General features: G+C 33.8%; 1 protein-coding gene across 2 annotated transcripts; it reads left to right on the forward strand.

Moving 5' to 3' along the window:
- Positions 1-412: 412 nt before the first annotated feature.
- ClpP (Caseinolytic protease proteolytic subunit) lies at positions 413-5,916 on the forward strand. 2 transcript variants are annotated; one of them, XR_015070582.1, is made up of 6 exons: positions 413-564; positions 666-879; positions 1,891-2,002; positions 3,699-3,816; positions 3,894-4,310; positions 4,704-5,916. XR_015070582.1 is itself a non-coding variant. In XM_085946517.1 (5 exons), exons 1-5 carry the CDS (start codon positions 523-525, stop codon positions 4,122-4,124), a joined length of 717 nt encoding a protein of 238 aa, XP_085802643.1. In that variant the 5' UTR covers positions 413-522; the 3' UTR covers positions 4,125-4,449. The 2 variants fall into 2 exon arrangements, 1 of the variants encoding a protein (XP_085802643.1); XM_085946517.1 differs by lacking the exon at positions 4,704-5,916 and having other exon boundaries at positions 3,894-4,449.
- Positions 5,917-26,472: the final 20,556 nt, after the last annotated feature.

Genomic DNA, 26,472 nt, shown 5'->3' on the forward strand with positions numbered 1-26,472 from the left:
TTTAAAATTAAATACAACTAAAATAAATACTCAAATCATGTTTTAAATATTGTTTTCTGTTTTCATTAACAACCGATAAGTCTTAAATAAAAATAGCCACAGTCTAAAAAAGTAATAAGGTCTGACAACATCGCTCAGATAGAAGTTAGTAAACTTAGTTTTGATTGTGCATTTAAAACCAAAATCTGCATTTTTATCTTAAAAATTAAATAATGCTGCAAAAGCGTCTTGTTTTTTAAAAGATTTTTTGTTTTAGTGATAGTGTTGTGTTGTGTTTTAATTGGACGGTGCGCTTTTTTTAGACATGGATAGTTTTTGTTGTCAAGGGTTATTTTGTTACATTACGCAAAATCAAAATAAATGATTAAAAAATGAAATAAATTATCTTTTGAATTCATATAGTAACACTAATAAAATTTGACAGCAGCAACCATAACCATAAAATAATAGAAAGTGAATCCTGTAAACTTTCATTATTTTTCATATCAGTTTTGTTATCAAGGAATCTAAAAATAATTAAAAATGATTTTTAGAAATAGTGGAAAGCTTTTGTCCAATTTCATGGTAAGCACCTAGTAAATAAAGAATAGATAAAACTGTATCACAGCAGTTTTGTAAATATTATTATTTTTGCTTATATGAATTAATGCTTATATATTTTTCAGAGTATTGGTAAAGCTTATCCAAAGAACCTGATCCACAGTTCGGTGGCAAATCATATTGGTCTCATTCCGATTGTGGTGGAGCAAACTGGTCGGGGCGAGAGAGCTTATGACATTTATTCAAGGCTACTGAAGGAGAGAATAATTTGCTTAATGGGTCCAATCCACGATGACCTCAGTTCACTTGTTGTTGCTCAGCTATTGTTCTTGCAATCTGGTACGTATATAATATTTTTTTTTTCATGTGATGTAAACCAAAATTAATTTCGTCACATTGCCACAACCTGGCGTTCTAACTATAGTTCTGTAGTAGTACATTACACAATTTATTGTTTTGTGATGTCATTATTATTATTAATGGCACTAGACCACTGTGAGTCCTGACTGCCTCCAACATTGCTCTCTACCATTCCCTCCCTTGTCATAAAATGCCGTTGGACACACCGAAAGTCTGGAGATCCTTTTCCACTCCGTCCATGTATTTTGCATATTTTCTATATCGTGTCCCACCCAGTGGAGTCTTTGTATCACTATAAATATCACGATTTCCAGGTTATCATCGACACTGTACAGTATGTCATTGAACTGGTATAGCCAAACTCAATTTTCACAGATTGTCCCAAAAATCTTTCTGAATACCATTAAACACTATCAGTATCTAACAATCAGTGGAATACAAGATCCATGTCTTAGCGTCGGTCTCACAGTCAAGTCAGTTTTGTACATCCGTATCCTTGTTTTCTGGATAATCGTCTTGATTTAATTTGTTTTAGTAAACCGTAGGAGCACCGCACCTATAAGCAAGGATTACTCAGCGTTTGATATCATAACTCACTACATTTTCAATATTTACTAACAACCTTAACTCATTGGACGCTAATAGATATAATTAGCATGCTATTTAAATGAGGTAATTAATTAGTAATTATCTAGTCAGCAGTCAATGTATTAAGTATGGAAATTTTTTCATTTCTTCAAGATACTAAGTAGTTAACGGATTTTTAAATAACCTTGTGAATAAGTGCATAATGTTCTATTATTGTTTTCGCACTCAATTATTGTTTTGGTAGAATTTTGTTGGGTTTTCAGATTAAGTTAAAGTAACGTTCATTCTCTCTAATAAAATCTAATTAAGTAAGTAATATTCTGAAAAGGTTAATTAAGACTTAATTAGAATAGATCTGCTAATCTAGTGTAACATTTATTATTATTTTCATTATGTTTTCAGAATCAAGTAAAAAACCTGTCCATATGTACATCAATTCACCCGGCGGAAGTGTAACGGCGGGATTGGGAATATATGACACAATGCAATATATTCTTCCGCCCATTGCAACATGGTAATTATTCATTCACAACTTATTTCAGTTGTAATATTAAAATAATTATGACACTGAATATAGACAATATTCACTGAAATATATCAGACTGAACCGCAAAAAATACTGATTTTTTTAGAAAGGAAAATTTAATAAAGTCGTTTTATTAAACCATTCCAATCATCATGCTCATGCTGTTATAGACTGATCCAAATAAAATTGTACTTACATCGTTTCTTGTGTCTCAAACTATCCTAAGGCCTATGATAGCGCGCTACAATTTGCCGCATTGACACGAATACTATTCAGGTTTGGTTATGCCAGATGTGTATCGCATTGTCTATACACATACTGACCTAGTATCCGCTTCAATGTGGTGCGAAAGCGACAACTTGCAGCGTCATGTGTCTTGGCCCTAAGACCTGATGAATGGAAAAAAAGAAATCAAATATACATGACAATTCATAATGCATTGGATTGTTTGGTTGACAGAAATGGAAAAATCACCAATCCCCTACTATTCTAAAATCATTATGTTTTAGCTATGATTTTATAGCAGTATACTTTCAGGTATATTAAACATTATATAGTATATAAATATACCTGAAAGTGCAGGGGATCCGTAGTTTCGCAAATCGCCGCTGTACAAAATTATTATACCGAAACATGTTACATACCAATTTTCATCACTAAATAAACAAGTGGCTAACAAAAACCTAAAGAAAGAATTCCGTTTTTTCGGTTTCATTGAAAAAAATACAGGTACATAATTCAGAAAGACCTCGGAAACATCCCTATTAGATGGTAAATACCAATGGTAAATGCACACTGAGAGCAATATAGTTAATTCTCATTTATATAACAATTTAATATAATAATATAATAAAAAAAATGTGATAACCTTATATATATTATGTAACTAAGTAAAAGAGCAAATAAATATAAAAACTAATGTTGGAAATTTTAATGCTTTGTAAAAAACCAATAGCCGATACATTTGATACTCCCTATTAATACAATCAGTATGCGCATTAAAATGTCATTACTCATAAACAATGGAATTAGGTAAAGGAATTTAATAAAATTAGCTAATGAAAACAGTCACCAAGTATGCCTTCGTATTAAATAATAAAAAGAAATATTTACAGTAAAACCTCGTTAATACAAATTCCATGGGACCGAAAATCGAAAAAAAATTCATATTACAAAATATGAAATGTATGGGGATTTTTTTGATTTTCATTAATTTTATTCCCGATCATAGATGTGCCTACCGAATTGGATCATAAAATGTCAGGATTATTTTATTACCTTCATAAAATAAGTAATTTTTGATGTTTTAAGAAAAGTCTGTCACAATTTTCAATGACTGGCTTTCTTTATTACGATTCATAGAATATTTTTATATGCCAGGGACTCTAAAATCATTTTTAATTACGAAATTTAAATTAAAGGTATGGTTTATATGAAAATAATGTTCAAGGGACTTTTTTTGGGGAAAATTTCGAATTACGGCGAATTTCGAATTATCAGTGTTCTTACTAATGAGATTTTACTGTACATACTTATTAACATCATGACACCTTATCACAATTTTGCATTATTTCCGAATTAAGTGTTATGGTGGAATAGACTTGCAGATCTGTTTAGCCAATCGATCCTGTGTAATAATGTATAACGATGGTGTAATAAATTCAGTTTTATCTTTTGTCTCTAGGTGTGTAGGGCAAGCCTGCAGTATGGCTTCACTTCTTTTGGCATCTGGAGCTCCAGGAATGCGACACGCCTTGCCCAATGCCCGAATCATGATACACCAGCCTTCTGGAGGTGTACAGGTAATATATTTTTATTTTAAGTGATCCTTTCAGTTATTATTATACATCAATTAATATTTTTTTTTTATTAATTTTAGGGACAAGCGACTGATATACAAATACAAGCCGAGGAAATACTAAAACTGAAGAATCAAATTAACGGACTCTATGCTAAACACACCGGTCTAAAGCTAGAAATCGTGCAGGCGTCAATGGAACGAGATAAATTTATGAGCCCCAAGGAGGCTAAAGAGTTTGGTCTCATCGATAAAATATTAGAGCACCCTCCAGAACTAGTCGACAAAGATAATATTAAGAAAGACTCATAGACAAGATGTGTATATTCTATTTTATTTGTTATAAGCAATATTTTATCCAAAGGATAAATTCAAATTCTTAGGAGTCAAACAATTGCATAATTTGGGAAAATCTCTAGAATGTCTCGAATTCTCATAAAATGTTATGTAATATGTGCATCTTGTAAATATTAATTCTTTCCTGTTTTTATATTGTAAGTACTTTCGTCTTTTTTATTAAAGGATGTTTTTAGCGTGTATGATAAAGAGCAACTGGAATGATTTTATGTAGGATTTCTGGTGGATGTGTTGAGTTATTGATTATAATATAATATAAATAAATATATTAGTTATGTACAAACTAAAAAAACCATAATATTCTTTGATTTCTCTTTCATGATATTAATATCTAATAATTGATATATTATATCAATTTTCCTTTTGCTACATATTATAAGGTCGGTACTGACTTGAGCAAATTTTCGCACACGAACCTTGTGCGTGCAAATTTGCTCATGTCAGTTCAAAATCAAATTTTGCATACAAAACATTTTATCCGCACAAACGTTCGTACGCGTAAATCATTTGTGGGCTCAAATTTGCTCAAGTCAGTACCGACCTTAAAAAGTTGAATTCTCAAAAATTCCTGTTTTACTCCCAAAAAGTGGATTTTACTTTGCAGCAAGCAGGTCAAACATGTAACCATTTCAAGTCCATCAAAAAACATAAGTATTTTTATTTTTAAAATGGAAACACGTTTCAATTACTACAACCACCATTCCATGCATTCAAATTTATTTATTTTATATGTAGTGATCACTACAAAATTATAAATTGAAGATGTGACATGATAAAACAAAGAAAATATAGGTAATGTTTCACATCGACTTTCGCGGTTATTTGTTATCGTATTTATAGATTTCTGAGTTTTCACGCCATGTACTTCCTCCTTCTTTCCTCGACATTTCGGGCTCGTTGCAGAGGCCATTCTCAAGAGATATGTTATAATGAAGTGTAGTGTCAGTAGGTGTATGAATGTGAACGCCGCTCTGACAATGTCAAAAGAAAACTGATTACACCGAAAAATATTTGATAAACCATTATGTTTTAATCGTAAAAACATTTTATCAAAATTAATCGTTAATTATTGTGACGACTAGAAAATTATTTACATTTTTGATAGAAATAATGTGCCATCAAAACCCACTATTTATCGATTCGTGAATGATTTTGAAAAAAGAGGCTCTATAGCAGATAATTAGAGACCAAATTATTCATCAGTCACCTTTGCATCCATTAAAAGTGACTGTATGGTGCGCTATGTGGTCTGGAGGAATCATTGGCTCTTACTTTTTTAAAGATGAACGTGGCGTTACAGTAACTGTTAAGGAGAACAGAAAGAGAATGATTGACAATTTTTTGAAACCAGAATTGTATGCTTTGGGCTTGGTTGACATGTGGTTCCAACAAAATGGTACCACTTCACATACAGCCAATGTTACAATGGCATTACTGAGAGATCTGTTAACACATCATATTGTGTCAAGAAACGATGATGTCGATTAGCCTCCACGGTCGCCGGATTTAACAGCCCTGAACTTCTTTCCATGGGGATATCTAAAGAGTAAGGTTTATGCCAACAAACCAGAAACACTTCAGCAACTTAAACATAACATTCATGACTAAATTAATGAAATACCGGTTGAAATGTGATGAAAATGTTGTAAAAAGAGCCCGCATTCGTGAGGTTAACAGAGGCGAACATTTAGCTGACATTGTCATCCATACGTAATTCCCAACATTTAATTAAACATTTATCAGCATTAAACAATTTTGTTTTCATTTTCCAAAAAGTTATACAAAATTAAAGTAGTAAACCTTCCCGGCGAACACCCTATCTTTATCACAATTAGCTTTATTTTGATGTTAAGTGATATGTTAGAATAGGCCCGTAGGTCAGTTAGGCACTAAGCACCAATGTACTAAACCTGTAATCCTTATATCTAAGAAAACACATTAGATTTAGTTTTTTATTATTTTTTCTTTTCAATTATTTTCTGATACATTATAAATAAGGAAAGTTTGGACGTAGTATGGCAGTCATATCAGAAAAAGTATTGAGAGGTATTAGTATCGGATTGAAACAAAAATATCGATATTGGTCAAAAAGAATCAATACTTTTGGAAGAGTACCAAGAAAATGCAGGATGAAAAAAAGCACTTTACTTTGGACCGCAACGGAATAATAATAGGTAGATATGTTACGTGGGGTGAGGTTGCATGCTGGGCATAACGCGAAAGAACAAAAAGAGGAATGAGTGGATAAGGAAGCAGACAAGGGTTTGCGATGTAATAGAGTTTATTAAAAGCCTTAAATGGAGATGGGCTGGACACATAGCTCGAAGAAGACACAATCGTTGGACAAATCTAGTCATCCAGTGGTATCCAAGAAATACAAAACGTCCGCAAGGTAGACCTAGAGGCCGCTGGATCGATGAAATGATAAAGTTCTGCGGAAGTATGTGGCAACGCAATGCACAGGACCGAGAGAAGTGGAAGCAGCTTGAAGAGGCATTCATCCAGCAGTGGATAGATTCAGGCTGATGTTGATGATGTTGATCACCGGTAAAAATTTTAAATTTTAAGTAATGCTAATTTAACCGATCAAAATGTTTCCGCAAGAAAAGCTAAAAAAAGCTCTTCACTTTGAATCGGAATGGATTTCTTTATGAACTCGAACGGAATTTTCTAAATTCGCCGGCGAAAAAAAAATCGTAAGAAAAGCTAAAAAAGGGTCTCGAATTGGATGGGTTAAAAAAATAATAAATTCTCAAGAAAAAATATTCTCGATTCTTGAGAATCGAAAGAGTTAAAAAATCCATAATCTAAAGCTCTAATCACTATATTATTATACCTAGTCACTTTTATTTATTAGCATATAATATAGTAATATTCTGAAAATTCTAATGCTTGGGTAGTTTCAATGCTTACAAATAGTGTAATTTTGACATTGTTATATTATGTAAATTAGTACCTATATAGACAGTGTAGGTAACCAAGTGTCTTAATGTAAAGAAATCCAATCGTTCACATTAAATTTTCTACAAACCCAAAGCAACTAAAAATTGATTTCAATAAACATGACAACTAAAAATAGTGCCGATACACCCACCATCACCTTACATACATACCTACATAATATTATTTTCTAAATGCATAACTTTACTTACTATAAACGTGGTGATGTGTTATTTAATTCTGGGGATTTAAAAAATGTATTAATACGAGGGTTATCCAAGAATTAAAGACCTTTATTCATTTTTGGTGACGCGGATGATATTTCTCAAAAGATGGCAGCACTGGCGTGTAGCGTATACTTCCCTCTCCAAAACGAGTGGTGAGCCGGCTCGGTAGCTGCTTCAGTATGACACTATGACCTTTGCGTCCGTTTGAGATGGACGCTCCGCTGTCGAATCCCGCCGTCTGCGAGGTGCGTTCAATGACTTGGTTTCTCAACCAGAAGGCCGCGGAGCCAAAAAATCCTGGGCAAGTCGATTTTTTACGGTGTTTTACAGAAGGATACCACCCTGTTGAAATTCATCGTCGTCTCATATCCAATTATGGTAATGTGATGAGCCAGTGGTATGTCAGAAAGTGGTGTACTGAGTTTCCGAGTGGTAGAACCAGATGTTCATGATGAGGTGAGAGGAAGGAGGCCCTCAATTGGTGACGTTTTGTTGAAGAAAATCAATAATAAAGTTTGTGAAGATCGCCGCCTGACAGTCCGTGAGCTTGCAATTTTGATCGCAGACGTCAGCAAGTCTACCATACAAACGATTTTGAGGGGAACATTGGGGTATGAAAAGGTGTGCTCGTTGGGTGCCCAAAATGCTGACGGAAGCTCACAAACAAAATTGTGTGAAAAGCGATTAGGTCTTTTTGAACCTTTTGGGCTCATTAAAATGGGATGTCCTCCACCATTATTTCCATCTTTTTCTTCACCTGAAGCAACATTAGGCCGGAAAACGCTTCGAGACCGAGAGGAAGAGGTGAGAACATTTTTGATGACGGCGGCGGCGGAGTTCTACGACAAGAGAATCAAGGACCTAGTGCCACGGGTCACCAAGTGCATCCATCGTAACGGGGACTACGTCGAAATATAGTGGGGATATGTACCTAAAATTTGGTGTGCTTTTTTTATAAAAATAAATTTTTCCTGATTTTTAAAATAATAAAGGTCTTTAATTCTTGGACAACCCTCATATATAAATAGGTATTAGAAGGTAATCCTTGTAATTTTCATAGATTTCCATAATATGAGAAAAGCATTTTTTATGCTGAACCTGAAGTATGTCGCTGATAAATGTGTACAATTATTTTAAGAAAAGATAACCGAAATAATAACCTCAAAGCATAATATTTACGAGAGTTGGTCACCGCAACATCTTCAATCATTATCCATAACAGTACGCCAACGGAAGAGATAAATTGATGATTTAATAGTGTAACAGTAAAATAAATGCTCGATTTATTTTTATTGCTTGTTTATTAAAATCGACGCTCGGCCTCTTTTTCTTATTTATCTTCTTCTTCTTCGGCCATAAGTAAGTATTACTTACTTGTTTTAATATCAATAACCCAGCAGATTGACATACTAATTTTTACGCTATTAGTACTACAGCACTTGTTTTTAGTGTGGTAAATTTGTACCAGAATATAAATACAAATTAATGCTTACTATGTGAAAGAAAGCTACGGCCAGGGATTGACGTCTTACGTTGGTTACTTTAATTATAATATTTTGCAATTTAACGTAACCATACTCTAACTCAATGATAGCTCATTGTACACAAAATCTTTTAGAATTGTAACATTTTTACGTAGCGTTTTATAATAGTGATGGCATCAAATATAATTCTGTAAAATCAGGCACGATTGAATCGATATAGTTTTGCAGGTCAATTAATTATTTTCAGCTTATCTTTAAGTATACGCTCCATCTGTATAGAAGAAAGCTTTTCTTCAGCATATTTGTATTATTATTATGCTTACAATATCCTATGATCAATCACTCAGATCACAAGTGCAGTTTTTTCAAAAGCGATAGATATACTTACTCGTAGCTCTCATTTCCAAAAAGACGACAACACCTTTAAATAGCTTTTCTTTTTATTTTTCTTTCTTCATAATCCTAGTTGAGAGCTTTCTTTAAGCTTTCCTACCCAAAATATTTTTTTTTCACCAGAGCGGTCGTATAAAATTGACGATAAGTACTTTTCCAATAAAAGTATTGGTAATTACAATTACCAGTTGCATAACTGATTTTAATACCGTAATAAAAAAATTATTAAGTTCTGTGTGAATTATTATTTTAACACTTCAACAGGCCATGAGGGCCAATGACAGTAGTGTATTTAGTAACAGAAGATAATCAATCACAAACACCCAGGCTCGGAGAAAATTACATAAATATATTGTGGTCTTAGAGAGAATCGAGCTCGGGGCCCCCGAGTGAAAGGCCAGCGCCTTATATACTGGACTACGTGGGCCAATTTTTGATAAATTGAAAATTAAGTAGTTTTTTTATTACATTCAACGTAAGAGGTATACAAAAAATACGATTTACTTTGCCATTTTATGATTACATTTTTTTTAATTCGTCACCTACCCATTACCTAAATATTGTTTAATTTATTTTACTACGTTTTTCTTAGCGCGTATTCTTGTTTGTCCGGTGGTTGTTTATCCAGTACAAATCTTGCAATCGATTTTTAACTAACTAGACTAACCCGACAAGCTAGATGAAACTTTTAGAATATATCAGAACACGATGCCAGTGCATTTTTTTAATACTTTTAGCCATATTTAAGTAGAATTGAATTCATTTCCAGTTAATTCTGTTTTGTATGAAAAGTTATTTCGGAAGAAATCCGTAATCCAATCCACTATTATTGGTTGCTAAGTAGGTGGTCCAAGCAACTAAATTATTAATATATACATGCGTTACTATGGAAATGATATGTCAAAATGACATTTCAATATTCAGTATTTCTATTTTTTTTTTTTTTGTTTTTATTTACTTTATATCAAGTACAAGTGTGAGCATATTGAGCATAATAATTCAACAGAACATTTGAAAACGTTGTATATAAAAAGTTCTTTTTATCTTGTAATTATTTAGTATTCATTTTGCACCCTCATCCACCGCCGGGAAATAAATAATTATTATTTTATTTAAAATGTGAATTATTGACATGAGATGGTGACTTAAGTACTTCGTTCGGTCGACACGAGATCTAAAGTCTAAACAATTGCAAATCAATCAAATAGTGTGTTCGTTTGTGTCGAACTAAACGTAAACCGAGGTTCGACACGCGGTCATGTAACAATCGCTCAGCCATTAATGTTGCGAACATGTTATTAAAGGTAAAATAATGATTCATAGTGAACTTTTTCGTTCTCTGAAAAGCCAGACAATAAATGCTGCACTTTATTTGAAATCTTAACAAGACTTGGCACAGTGTGGTAAGGTCTGTGGTCGTTGTTTATGAAAATTGTTTCTTCGTCTGTCGGTTGATGAACTTTTCAGATAGCATCTTTACAGAAACGTATCGTTATTGTTTGGCAATTATTGAATTCTATCGCCAATATTTGTAAAGGTAAGCCATTTATATAACTCGCAACGCAAAAATTGCGCCATTCTTCGAACCGTTTTAATAAACAAAATAAATAATGATGCAGCCGTTTACTAAAGGTAACCTAATCGGAAAGTGCCGAAGTTTGCGTACCTACCTACTTAACATGTCGCACCGTGGGTGTAAAACCAAGCAATGTGCAAATTTTCAAATTTCGAGATTAAATGTGAGACAACTGCAAAAGTCGTGAACTTGATAATGTAAAAGTGAAGTAACTGAAAGAACATGCAATATAATGTAGATATAAAGCAAATATTATGGTTTTATTATAGAAACTCTATTTTTACTAACAAAACGAAGACTTCAAACCCTAATATCTCCAAAATATGTATTTGCAGTTGTCTTGGTTTTACACTCGCGGTGCGATGTGTTTAGTAAATAAATACTTTATAATAATAATATTATGTCTACGTACTTACGGTCAATTGTATGTTAAATTATTTATGTAAAAGGTGACTGCTTTTAAAGTTTTATACTGTTCACACCCGTATGTACTGCAAACTATGTATATATATATCAGTGGCGATGGGTGGAGGTAGGCAATTAAAATTCGACATAAATATTGCACACTAAACTCTGTCAGTCATAATTATTTATTTTCTTTTAACTAAGAATACAATTTGTAGATAGTGTTGGCTATTTTTATATATTCAATTAAACCCTGCCTAAAACTAAATCATAATAGTTTAGGTATAATATTATGGGCGATCCGACCAAAATAGTACACACTTTTTCTGTCATACTTATTTTGTTTTCGTTCAATTATGAATACATCTTACAGGTAGCGTTGGTTAGTTTTTAAAATTCATTACGCCATGCATAATATAACAAGCCGTAGTCGATTAAAATATTATTCTACCTATGAAACATCTAAAATTATGTATGGTTTAATGATATATTTTTAGACGTTTTATAGATAAACGAATATTTTTTTACTATTATCTACTATGGTTTGGATTAAGCAGAGTTTTATTGATTTTTAAAAACTAACAAACACCATAATAGGTATATACATTTTAGCCTTGGTTCAATGAAAACAAATACGTTTGACTGACAAAGTTTAGTGTCCACTATTTTGTCGGATCTTAACAGCCTATCTCCACCCTTCGCCACTGATATAGATTATTATAGACCACCGCTCTTCACAAAGTTGTTCTTAGAAAAGTTGACAAAAGCAATATAACGAAATAAACCAAATAATATAAAAAAATATCCAATTTAGTTTAGACCAATAGTAAATTTATGTGTGCCAAATAAAAGGGGAGACTGCTACGTCTTTTCGGGAGAGTCAAAAGACGATTGATTTTTAGTTAACTTTATATTGAAACCCTTATGTTTCTGTGTGTATTTAATAATTACATTATACGTGTATAATATGCAGCTCTCAATACGAAACAATGCTCTTATTTTCGAATTAAATCTTTATCAGTCATACTACTCAGCATTACATGAGTGACATACTTTAATATGTATGTTACTAAATAGTATAATTATATTTGTCAGGATTTCCTCAATCATAACTAGATGATTAGATCAGTAGGACCTGTTTCGATTTGTTAATTGCGACAATATCTCTTGTAATAATATATGTACTGCAGTTGTATAAAGTGGAAGGACAATGCATGAATCCTCACTCAACTCATCGAGTATGTCACGAGACGCACTACTATTGTCACAAGCCCTTCACTTGATATAGTCAACGTCATTCCACTCGAATCAAGTCTCTCAATTCATAAATATAACCAATCTCTTGATCACATAGATCTCACCAGTCCATCATTACCCGCTAGTATAATATCACGTTATCATCCTTATTATTGTACTCAGTGTATTCTTGTACCGACACATTTTAATAATCTCTCCTCCAAACAACAAGGAACAACGACCTTCTATCTTCACCTCATAATCCACTTCCAAAATTTTGATTTTATCTGGATATATATATTTTTGAGATATGAATTTTTCTTGTTACCGCTTCCGTGTCAAATCAAATTAAATCAAATTTATTTATTTTACATATAATGAACATAACAAATTATAAATTCAAAGCGTTCACGACATGACATAAAATAAGTGTTAATAATTTAAAAAATTAAAATACCGAGAAGTGTGAGTTAATAATACAATAGGTAATAAAATAAGAAAATAAATAAAATAAAATAAAATAACAAAAATGACAAAGTAAAAGTAGATGGAAGCACACAGAGTGAACTTTGATAGACCATATCTTAAAAACTTATAAAACAACGTCCACCTAAATTCACCTCACGTAAGTGGAATATATTAATATCCGAAGCGATTTCATTAAAAATGGTTATTGCCCTCCCAATTGGCATTACTAATGGCAGGTTAGTTCTGCACCGTGGGAGAGCAAACAACGGATGCCCTCGATTCCTAAGGTAATTATCAGAGACACACAAGCCAACACCACCAAGAATGGCAGAGTTCACATTTACGCTGCGTATTAGTCTGAAAAAATATGTAGCTAAATAAAGATCCCTTCTAAATTTTAAGCTACAGTATGTAAGCATCCCTAAGAGAAAATCAGTCGGATAGAGCCACGGATAATATCCATACAGCCGAAAGTAAAGGAGTCTCAAAAATTTCTTTTGGACTCTCTCCACCATAAGGCCGTACTTCAACTGATGCGGGGCCCAAACGATAGACCCACTCTCAAGTCTGCTTCTTACTAATGAGTTATAGAGAATTTTTAGTACCGTATCATCCGAAAAGACCCGGGAAGTACGCAAGACAAAGCCCAACATCTTTAGCGCCTTTTTACAAATGGTATCTATATGACCACTAAACGTCAGTTTACTGTCAAACGTAATTCCAAGATCTCTTACAGACGATATTCGCGAGAGAACTCTGCCATGCATCGAATACTGAAAAAACAATACTCGTGAGGCTTTAGTAAACGATAAAACATTGCATATATCAATATTGTCAATATATTGACAACAATAGTGTCAATCAAATGTGCATCTATTGTACTGTCTTATGAACCGGAGTAATTTTTACGTAAACCTTATATATTTAGCGAACATGTATAGTAATACAAGGAAACAGACAAGGGTTTGCGATGTGAATGCTGGACACATAACGTCGCTATAGGATTTGTTTCCCGAATAGACCAAATGTCAATTTTACAGGAGACGAAAAACAAATTTCACTGTCGTATATTTTAATATCAGTAGATGTATCAATCATTCTTTCTATACTGTATGATTGCAACATTATCTAAGAATAGATTCCAAGAATAATATACTGGTATAAATCATTAAATGCACAGAAAATGCGTTTTATTTACAAGTACTCACTGTGGATATTCGGGAAATTTTTAGCGCTCTCTCAGAATAATGGATATTCGGGACAAAACATGGATGTTCGGGATTTAAGACCGTAGCGTATTGCTGCACGGCCCACAGATTACTGAGTGGTCAAAAAGTTCGCGCCTCAAATGTTATATTTATTTACACGATAATTGTTAATAATTACCTCTACTATTTAAATACTTAATGATCGTAATTACCCAAGTTCGTATGTAATAATAACACGCGGCAATCGCTTTTTTCGGTTTTTTTCGGATTAAGTAATAAAAAAGTTTTTAAGTAATTAACCTTTTTTTTTATTGAACGCATATTTCACAAGATTTAAGAATGTACCATTCTAATAATTGAACATACTTACATATTTTTTTTAAATCACTTCTGAGAAAATATATTATAAGGTATCTACTACTTCAATTACTAACCGACGTCACGGTCATTTCTCCAATATTTTATGATGGTACTTACTCGTACTTGTTAACAATTTTATATTTATACTTTTTCCAAAAAAAAAATCTATTTATATATATCTGTATATTATTATATATATATATATTTCTATAATTGACAATTAAACTTATTACAAACCACCAAATAAATATTATATATTTACTATTGTAAGGAACAACAACACAAAATAATAGCATGTATAAATTAATTACCATTGGCTGCTAATATTAAGTATGTACCAATATCCTAAGTATATAATATCCACCAAATAAATAGTTACTAACATACATATTAAATTAAAATATTAATTATCAGCGCATTCAAAAATAAATAATAGCATCGCCTTTATTTTCATAGAAATACCTAGATTAAAAGTAAAATAAAGACAAACAATGTTTGATTAATAATAATTTGAAATAATAATTATTTTTTACGTCATAGTAGTTGCCGGGTCATACTGTAGAATTCATATAACCGTTGGGATTTTGTGTCATTTATCAAAACAAAATGCAGTTATTTAGGTTAAAATACTCACTTCCACAACTCTATTGTAAGTTCAGGGCGAACTGGTGATGTATCAGCTATGAATGATCTCTTCAAATTTGATGAATTCACTATTAAAACAATAGTAACGTTAAAAATAATATCAATAAGACGAAATTTGAAAGAAGTCTCCAGACGGCGGAAAAATATGAAAGTGGGCGTGATTGTTTTAGAGCTAGACAGCGTGAATGTGGGAGCGAGATGCACGTCGTGAGCGCGGTTTGATTGGCTAAAGTCATATTCGGGAAATAAACACTCAGCCAGAGATATATTTCGACCGAAATTAACTTGGATATTCAGGTACGAATAGTTGGACATTCGGGAGAACACCACGGAGTAATTGTAACTTAACATGGCGTATTCGGGTTTTTTAAAAAAATATCTCTGTTCCTAGATAAAAATATATTGTTTTTATAAATGATTACGGTAGAGTTCGATAAAAGAAATTGAACTGCATTAAAATGTCGATTTCGACAAAAATGGATATTCGGGAAACAAATCCTATAGCGACGATAACTCGAAGAAGGGACAATCGTTGGACAAATTTAGTCATCCAGTGGTATCCAAGAGGTACCGCAAGGTAGACCCAGAGGCCGCCGGATCGATGAAATGATACAGTTCTGCAGAAGTACGTGGCAACGCAACGCACAGGATCGAGAGAAGTGGAATCAGCGTAGAGAGGCTGGATAAATTCATGCTGATGATGATGATAGTAAAACAAAATCTGTTTAAAAAAAACTGCCTCTGGCATATATTATGTTTTTTAAGATTGTACCTACAGGTATTTTATTTTTTAGCACTAAGGCAGCTGAATTCCTTGGGCCGTGCCTGATATTCTTGTATGTATAACTGTTCGCGTTGACCCTTCTTCGTATAGTGTAGCTGTAGAGTAGTAAAAATAGTCACAAGTATATTGAAATACAACAAAAAGTAGGTAAACACCTTGGTAAACACTCATTAACCCATGACATAGTAAATAATATAGTTTTGCAAAGTTTAATTAACATTCCGTTTGTATTTTATTATGACAAATAATTACTGTTTACACTGGATAATGTCGAAACATTTAGCAGGTTTTACTGTTATGTCAATAAACTATTGCAGTAGGTAATTAAAAGGATCTCCAGTCATTTAGGTGTAATATAATGCTGTTACTTGGAAGTTATGGCTAGTTGCAGTAACAGTTATATTAATTATTCTTCCATGACAATTGGCAATGTATCTTGAATATTTTATTGTTTGTTGATAATTTTGTTTAAATAATTAAGATAATCATCAAGCTCTTATACAGACACTAAATTAGTCGATCTAAGAATGTTGAAAAAATCTTTTTTTTTACAATGTAGATACCAATTATAATTGATTTTTTTGTAAAATTCTATTTAAATTGTTTTTAGCGACCCGAGTTCCGCCTATTAGTAGTTTAATGCATTTTCACCTATGGTAATTATGCAACTTCCAAATATACTGAATTAAAATCATTAAAATACGTTATTCTGTACTTGAAAAATCAGGCATTTAAAATTTTGTATATTAAAACGAATTGTTATGCAGCTTGTCGATTCCTACTCCAGCGCATACATTCTATACGCAGCGCTGCTTTGGGTGGCTATCGAGGGTAGTTCATAATATTTATGTATTGAGGTATTATAATTATTGTTCCAATAAGTTAGCCGTCTAAGCTGTCAAAACTGTCTATCGCTCTAAAATTTAACACAGCCAAGAGAGCTGCTGTTAAAACATAGTATAACAATGGCAACTAATTTATTGTAACAATTATACTATTTCAATATATACACATTATAAACTACCCTCGATAGCCTCCGATAGCAGTCTTGTGTATAGAATAGATGCGCAGATTGCACAGCTTTGCATATTGACTTTCGTAGTATGAAGACGGTCGTGGTATCGAACAGTGTCACAAAGTCTTAAAACACTTTTTGAAGATGATGCAGTTATTAGTCACATTATACAAATTAAATGATGTTATGGTATTATTAAATTTATAAGTATATTTATAAGTATACACATTTTATCTCGGTTTGGCCTTGACAAATAAATTCCAGAAGGCACATATGAATTTTGTTACAAATGAATAACCAATGCAAAAAAGACTAATTTGTAACTTACTCAAATACTTAACTCCTTTTTCTACAAGGTTTACTTTCGAAATCATACCAAATAATTAATAATAGTTAATACACAAAGTCTACTTAATTAGTTAAGTATATATAATTTAATTAATTTTGAAACGGACATCCCTGCATCTAATAACAGTCGTGGAAAATGGCACATTCATATTATTATTATTTAGTTGAACAAGAAATATACTACCTACTATTATTTATCTTTTTTATGGACAAACAATAATATTTCTGTTGCTGTAGTCCTTAAGGGCTGACGTGCTGTGTAAATATCGAAAATTAAGAACTCGACATATCTACTGCGAGTTAAGTCTGAACAGTTTGTCGACTTTGTAGGAAATATGTATATCCATTATTACGATGGTATAATTATTATGTTCATCGTTGAAATCAAGACAGAGGGCATTTTTTGAATGGAGAAATATATACACTGATATAATAATATTCCGACCATTTCCGATCCTAGTAAGATCATATTATGGGCTTCCACAGAGTGGAGGTTTCTATTAACAGATTTTTGTTTTTACGAGAAATGGATGTCAGCCACTTGCCCAGCCTATTAGGTCCATACTCAGACTCATGCACAAATTGAAAAACAATATGCGTACTTGCCAGACCCATGATTAGAACCTGGGATCTACGACGCTTAAGCCGAGCGGCCACCGTGGGTGCGTAGGAATAATAATATACCATCATGCAAATAAATACATAACTCATGATACATATAAAACGCAAAATATTACAATCTCTCCAAAACAAGTCAATTGCAGAGTCTAATAGAAAGTTTACCGATTATAATTCACTACTTATATATTTTTATTTTGTTAATGTAATTATTAAAATGAACTTGTTGATTAAACAATATTTAAAAAAAAGTGCATCTAGGACACGCGATGTGGGTACCAAAATATGTCACCATTCTCCGAACAACGATGTTTACAATATTAAGCTTTTATAATATTAATATCTCTATATACTCGTATATAAAAATCTCGTGTCACGATGTTTGTGGTCGAACTCCTCCGAAGCCGCTAGACCAATTTTTATGAATTTTTTTATGTATAATTGTTAGGTATGAGAATAGGTCAACAAGTATATTTCATACCGCTAGGTGATTCGGGTATCTCTATTCAGAAAAAAAATTCTTTAAAACTCGACCGATTTTTATGATTTTTTTTATGTATATTTGTTAGGTTTGAGAATAGGTCAACAAGTATATTTCATACCGCTAGATGATTCGGGTATCTCTATCCAGAAAAAAAATTCTTTTATTTTTTTGACAATTTTATTTTTGTATTTTTTTTTTATTTGGCATCAAAAAATACCTATAACCCAAAATTTTCACTTTCCTACTTCCACCCTCCCATTTTTAAATCGCGATTTTAGTATTTTTGTATGAACAAATGAACCGTCGTTCGTATTTCAAACAGAACGAAATTATTTATGTTGTTGAATGACAGATGGCGCTACGTCTGAGAAGAATTCACGAAGAGCGTTGCGTTATTTTGACATTTCATTCGGCATATCACAAGGCAGTGTGTGCAAAATGTTGTACGATTTATTTTAATTTATCTATTTTTATGTGCGTGTATTACAGTGCACAATGCCAGCAAGACGCAAGGGGGGCCATTTGGGCCGTCGAACGAATAAAGCAACAAACATGCAAAATAGTAGAGTAGAAAGAACAGACAAACAAATCCAACAAGATAATAAAAACGTGCGTGTAAGCATGTCGCAATTGTGTGCATCTCAATCACAAGAGGCACGAGCTGAACGAAATCAACAACGACAATTGGAACGGAGCCAAGCGCGCCGGTTCGTAGTTAACACACGCAGAGCAAATGGCCGACAACGCCAACAAGTACATCGAACATTTACATCCGCTTCGTTCCTTCGTCTCGCATTCGAGTACGAGCCAGATATTGAATATTCCGCTCATCCGAAAGTGCTGATTGGTGCTATGGACAAAGAATGTCCCCATTGTCATGCGCTCAAATTCAACCATGAGTCAGCCGGGATGTGTTGCGCATCAGGAAAAGTGCAACTACCAGAAATTGAGATACCACCAGAACCATTGAACAGCTTGCTCATTGGCACGGTTCCAGATTCAAACCTGTTCCTGAAGTCCATTCGCACATTCAATTCATGCTTCCAAATGACTTCGTCCGGAGCAACAGAAATAGTTCACAATACTGCGGCAAATGGTCAACAATTCCATTCTACGTTCAAAATCAAAGGTCAAGGATACCACAAAGTAGGCTCATTGCTGCTAATGCCAAACGAACCACATACATTTTTACAAATCTACTTCATGGGCGCGGCGGTCATCAATCATGTGGATGCACGTTGCGGCTACAATAGCCTCAATTCGCCTAATGCCAGGCGCATCGTCGGCGAACTGGACGCCCTGTTGAATGAGCACAATGCATTATTGAAATTCTTCAAAGCACACATGCACGAATTGCAAAGTGACAATCACGCTATTGTCATCAATCCTGATAAAACACCAGCTGGAGAGCACGTACGTCGATTCAATGCGACTGTTGTTGACGACATTGCTGGAATCATGGTTGGCGACCGCACGTCGACACGAGAAATCGTGATTCGAAGAAAAAACAATAATCTGGAGTTCATCGCTGACACACACCGTTCATACGACGCTCTCCAATATCCGCTAATTTTCTGGAAGGGACAAGACGGATATTGCATAAACATTAAACAACGAGATCCTGTCACAGGTAATTCATTCATTATGAACATCATTACTCATTTTGAATTGAGAAAATGAATGATTGATGTTTTTTTGTTTTTATCGGCGGTCATCGTCTACAGTGCTCTATTCCTCTTTCTTTCATAGATCCCATCCCCACACACTTACGATACATTCGTTACTTTTTATTTAACAACCAAAATATTCACTAGAAATAATTTATATGGCAGAACAACGTTTGCCTGGTCAGCTAGTAATATATATTAATGTGATCATGAATAGGGAATCCAATCCCGAGCCAAAATTCTGATCCCGGGATTTCGGGCTTACAATTCAACAATCCCGGGACTGGTCCCGGGATTGCCATTTTTTCCAATGTTAATATAAAAATTTTATATTTACAAATTACATTGCTAAAATCGGTCAAAAATAAATCTTGTATAATTTATACTATTTAAGACATTTATTGTTAATATTGTATATCTAGGTTCAATCTTGGAAATACATAAATATAATGGAATAAATAATATTGTAATATAAATAATAATGTTAATTTAATATGAGATTGCTGTTTCTGATAGTAAAGACTTAATGAATGGATTAGCGAGATTTAAAATAGTAAAGCAAATAATCATGGTCTACTTATGGCGTTTCCGCTTCACAAATCTAATTAGTCAGCCAAATATGAAACTGCCGTAAAACATATGAGATCATGGTGGAATTACTTTGTTAAAAGTGCGAAGCATTGTTTTTTTCCAATCTTTCTCATTTTTTTTAAATTGATGTCAAAAAATAAAATGAATCGGCAACTTACACGTAGGTATAAATCAAACTTCATTCAAACTCAGTTTATTTCTAATGTAGTTATTTGTTATAAGAAGTATTTTTTCTGTTATATTTTCGTTTTTATTTTATGTTCCAAAAAAATTGATTAAAAAGTCAATCCCGAAAGTTTCGGGATTATGTTTATCAATCCCGGGATTTATAGGTATCGAAAATAGCTCGGGATTGGAATCCCTAATCATATAGATATACATTTCTAGGATGAAGGCGTAAGAATGATATATGTACCTATACATAATTAGCTACCAAAAATAGAACATTATTTACGCAACACGCTGACTGCCCTTAAGAAATGCACTTGTCTTATTTTTACATTTATACCGAGTCGATGAAATCTATATTCCAAATGTAAAATAAAAATAAACAAAGAATCAAACGAGTTCCACCAACGGATTCCCGCGTCAAATAATTCACACATGGATGTTGCCATATAATATTATGAAAATTGGGAAAATGTCATCCGTTGGATTTATGGTAATTATTATCTTCGAGCGCAAGCTGTCGTTTGTGTACGTACTTTCTAGTTGAAAGGGTCGCCATTCTGCACCGCAGGGTGCCTTATAACTAGCATGGTCGCGGATATTCGTGGACCTTTATTTTGGATGGCCGCCATATATCATCGGCGCGTCAGATATCTTACAACAGTTTTCGAAATTTATGTCCTGCGAGATTGCGACAGTATGTTCCCGCGAATATTTAATTGACGCTACTGATAGGTAGCTACAATATACAAAAATGATAAATGGTGTGGACAAAGTAATTAACAGAAGATTTTGCTTAATGTCCGGTCAGAAACAAATATTTATTCATCGATTTAAATATTTGAAAATATCTAATTTTATTTACTGAAATAAAATAATACAATATTGATAAACTATTTCTTTTATTCAACAAATAAGACACAAGATTTTAGAATGGAACATTCTATAATTATAAATACATAATTTGAAAACATCTACACACTAGAAAAAAATCGTTTTGTAGGGGAAAAAATACGACACCTGACGGGGCTTGAACCTGTATCTGCTGGATTCGCAAAACTGGTAAACCGATTATTTTTGTCGGAACGAAAACCGGAACCGAACCGAAAAAAACGGTTTTTTCGGTTCGGTATGTTCAAACACGCGCGTTGACATGGTTTTACTCCCCACTTCAGTTGTCGTATGTGGCGTTTTGGCCCTTGGACTATTAGACTCTTGGATCACTCACTATCATCCACTCGGAGTTGAACCAAAAATGGAACACTGGAAAAACCCATTATTTTTATATAGGTATTATATATTTTTTTTTTAATTGGACCGGAACACAAAGTAAACCAACGATTAATTACACCATAATTATTATTAACATGAGTAAACGATGTCGTCAAACTGTTATAATATCAGCTGATATTATGTTATTTGGCTGGAATGTTTTCGGTAAATGTATAACTAATAATAATAAAATTGATACTCGGTTATATAGTGGCACTCAAGGCACTACATGGGTCGAAGTGAACGGTTACGTAGTCAAAAGAGCAAAAAAATCATGAGAAGCCCATCATCCAGCATTCTTAATGTTGTCATATCAACGTGTGTAATTTGAATCGTGTCCTGATTTGTCCTCATTTAAACCATAACAACGTAATAAATAAATAACAATGGGCTGGACATGTCGCTCGGCGAGTGGACAACCGCTGGTCAAATCCGTCATACAGTGGTAACCAAGAGGTATTAATCGCCCAAAAATCCGCTGAATACACGATCTTCGGTGAATGTACGTGGCAGCAAATAACTAGTACCGAGATGAGTGGGGGGAGCTAGGGGATTGAGCCCGGCTGATGATGATGGTGGTAAATATACAGTTAATAAGTAATTAAAAGAGTCAGATATGATACAGATGGATAATTTTATTCGTTCCTGCAACCACGTGTTAAGAAAAATTCATAAGTAGGCACTTAGTCAATTTAGAAAAATAATTGACTACGTCATCATCACAGTGTTAATAATAATTATTGTATGTGCAATATTGAATTAATCCGAAACGGTTATAGGTAAGTAATAATTTTATAAAAACACGTTTTATTAAGCAGGCCACCAATGATTCCTCAATCACCTTTACCGTGTTTTACGACCCCGGCTACAAGTGGTTCGCAGATAGACTATCAATTTTATTGTCTTTTTTACTCCGGAACAGTTATATTTATTGCTTAAAAATATTTCTAGATAGATATGTTGCAATGAAAATGCCTAGGACACAATATGGTATAATCACTGAACAGATTAATAAGTATAAATAATGTAAAACCCATCGCCATGAACCAAGGTTTTGAAGCATGGTACTTTATGTAGGTTAGGTCGTAAAAACCAAATGTAACAAAGCGTGCCAACTGCCCTCAATATTGGATGCACGTTACTATCATACAGACGTAAATATTGAGCATAATAGAGGAAATAAGAGCATCCAATAGTGAAATGGTAAATAATCGCAGTACACATCACAAATATACATACATGAACCAAAATACTTCAATGAATTCAACAAACAATGAGCATTTGGAAATCTTCAGCAATTTTCAAAAATGCCTGTTCACAAAATACTTTACAAAATAAATGGCATATGTAAAATCGTCTTGTTGTAAAACTATGAAAACGATAATCATATATTTGTCTATTGCTACTATTTCTTTATATTATGTAGTATTCGCTAAAAACTCTGATAACACAAAAACATGTCGGATAAAACTGTCAAACCAAACTGACGGACAGAAATGTCGGATAAAACTTTCAGATAAAACTGTTCGTCGAAACTCTCAAACCAAACTGTCGGACAAAACTTTCAAACCAAAGTGACGGATAAAACTGACGGACAAAACTATCGGATAAAACTACCAGAAAAAACTGTCAAGCCAAACTGTTGGACAAAACGGTCAGATAAAACTGATGGTCAAAACTGTCAAACCGAACTGGCGGACGAAACTGTCAGATATGATTGTTAAACCAAAGTGTCAGATAAGACTGTTGGACAAGACTGTAAAACAAAACTGTCGGACTAAACTGACAAACCGACGAATAAGACTGTCGGACGAAACGTTTTGTAGTCTGTGTAATATTTAGACATTATGCATGATAACATTATTAGCATGTCTAAAAATGTTTCGTTTAACAAATAATTTCTCTAATTTTCCACTAAAATAACGGTGTAAAAATTAATTAACGTATTAATACGATAACATGACGTACCCATGCAACTTGTCTGATTTCATGTCATTGAAAAATTGGTCGATTTACGAATAAACAAATAACTTGATAGAATCGTTATATCGTTATTCACTTACATAATAATATTATATTATATTATGTAGATATTTACAATTTATATTTTCACATTTATTATCTTTACACCGTGAAACATTAAATTTCAGAATCCTAAAATTGAAGTGATCAACGTTTTTACCATTTCTATGATACCTATGCATATTAGTTTTTTTTTTAAATTTTGTCTGTTTATTTGTTTTATTATAAGTTTCATTTAAATATCACAAAAACAAAAATAACGCAGATAAAACAAGTCATCACGAGTAAGTAGAGTGGTTATAAAGTAGCGCTGGAGTAGTGAGATGCGGATAAATTTACACTTTCATAGATTCAAGAGTTTTGTCTCTCATTCATTTGAGAAAAAAATAGCTCCAATCGGTATTCTTCATTTATACTTCTTATTTCCTTTTATATTTATTATTATTTATTTATTTAGACAATGGCCGAGTAGTCAAGCACATAATGTCGTTGGTCCTGTGTTCGAATCTTGTGTTTGGACCCAGAGTATGCACCTAACAGGTTGAGCAAGTGGCTAACATCCATTTCTCGTAAACACAGTTATCTTTAAGTATACTCCTCCACTCTCTGGCGGCCCATATGATCTATTGCGAGGAGGTGTGAGGATGATGAGGTAGGTAGATGGACTTCAATGGATCGAACGCTTTGAGCTTTTATAGAAATTATAACAAAGAAAGGTTATCTGAGGTCAGGACGTTGACCCGATGACCACATGTCACTTGTTTACTGTGAGTTTACTAAGTACGAGCAAATCTGATAAGTTGGCACATTTCCGGATTGCTTTATACGGCCATGAAAATGCTTGCTAACGCATACTCGTTACAATGTTGCTCAATAATTCTTATGAATAATTATATTTTATCAAGAAAGCAAATGTGTTTATGATGAAATTTGATGCCTTGCAAATTGCTACGCAAGTTGACTGACCTGACAGCGTGTGCCGTCAGTCAGATTATGAATCATGCCAACACGCTTTTCTTATCAACTAGTTTACATAGTAACAAATATTATTAGATACTTAAATATATTATGATAATTTATATGTAATGATGAGTTTCCATGCTAGTCCCGACAGACCCCCTCCCTAGCGATCTGGTGTGGCAGGTCGTGATGCAGGAAGATAGACGGTGTGTAGCATGGTGACTCTTGCGTTATAGTTGTCTTGGTGGTGCTCGGGATCCTGGGACGTCTGTCCTGATGTCCTTGAGGATCCTTTTTGTGAGGTGTTTCTTGCAAAGCATCCACAACAGGAAACTGGTTGCTGCTGCGATGATGATGATGACCATTGCAAAAGTTGTCCAAGAAAGCTGGTTGGCTGCTGATGTGTCATTTATGATGGTGCCACCCGCGGCGGCTTGTGACAGTACGATTTCCTCTTTTGTCTGCTGGGAACCCATGTTATCGGATGTTGGCGTTAGTAACTTGATTCGTTACTGCTCTCGTATTTCACACTGGTTAGTCCAGCTGTGTGATCCAATATATATTGTTATTTTCTTGCTTGCGAAGCGTTTTGTCGTTGTGAAAAACACACTGACCTGTATTTCGGTCACTCGTATGGTTTTTTTTTTGCTTGCACTGGTTTTGTAATAACAATGAAACTCGTGTCGTCATTTTGCAATTCGACACTTGGACGTTCCGGCGGCGCGTGCCGTGTGCGATATTTATGGTTTATTGTTCTTTCGCATGCTGCTGACCTAGTCTCTCTGGAAAACGGACCCGTCTCCCGGCTCGAGTTACAAAATGTGTTTGACCGAGGTCAGTTCCCTTTGTCGGCGTTGTTTGTGTATGCAAATTATTTTCGTTAAATAAATATGCCGGTTTTAAACGATCGATTGAAACCGTGATATTTTTTCTATGTTTGCAAATGACATAAGTACGTGTGTTGCGTGTTATGACTTCATATGGTCCATTGAACGGGGATTGAAGTGGAATCTTAACTGTGTCATCACGTACAAACACGTGTGTTGATTTGCTGAGGTCCTTGAAAATAAATACACGCTTTTCGCCGTGTTGTTGACTTTTCACAGGTTGTAGCTGTTGGAAGTGCCTTTTTAGTCTCGTGACGAAGTTACTAGGATCTTCGTCTGAGTCGACCTGTTTGCACAGAAATTCTCCTGGTTGTCGTAAAGGTTCACCGTAAACCAGGTCGGCTGCTGTTGTTTTCAGGTCTTCTTTCCAGGCTGCTCGAATACCCATTAACACGGTTGGGAGTGTTTCCGTCCATTTATTGTTTTCATGGCATTTGATTGCGGCTTTGAGCTGTCGATGCAGGCGTTCGACCATCCCGTTTGCTGCGGGATGATACGCTGTTGTGTGAATTCTTTTTGTACCAGTCAGACGATTTAATTGCCTG

This window comes from Rhyacophila brunnea, unplaced genomic scaffold (genome assembly GCF_057557595.1).
Source record: "Rhyacophila brunnea isolate RB1 unplaced genomic scaffold, BYU_Rbru_1.0 scaffold_2, whole genome shotgun sequence".
NCBI classification, from domain to species: domain Eukaryota; kingdom Metazoa; phylum Arthropoda; class Insecta; order Trichoptera; family Rhyacophilidae; genus Rhyacophila; species Rhyacophila brunnea.

Coding starts and splice junctions, on each gene's coding strand:
- ClpP (XM_085946517.1), top strand. CDS start 523: ATGATTTTTAGAAATAGTGGAAAGCTTTTGTCCAATTTCATG. Junction 565..665: donor AGCTTTTGTCCAATTTCATG/GTAAGCACCTAG, acceptor TATATTTTTCAG/AGTATTGGTAAAGCTTATCC. Junction 880..1,890: donor GCTATTGTTCTTGCAATCTG/GTACGTATATAA, acceptor TTATGTTTTCAG/AATCAAGTAAAAAACCTGTC.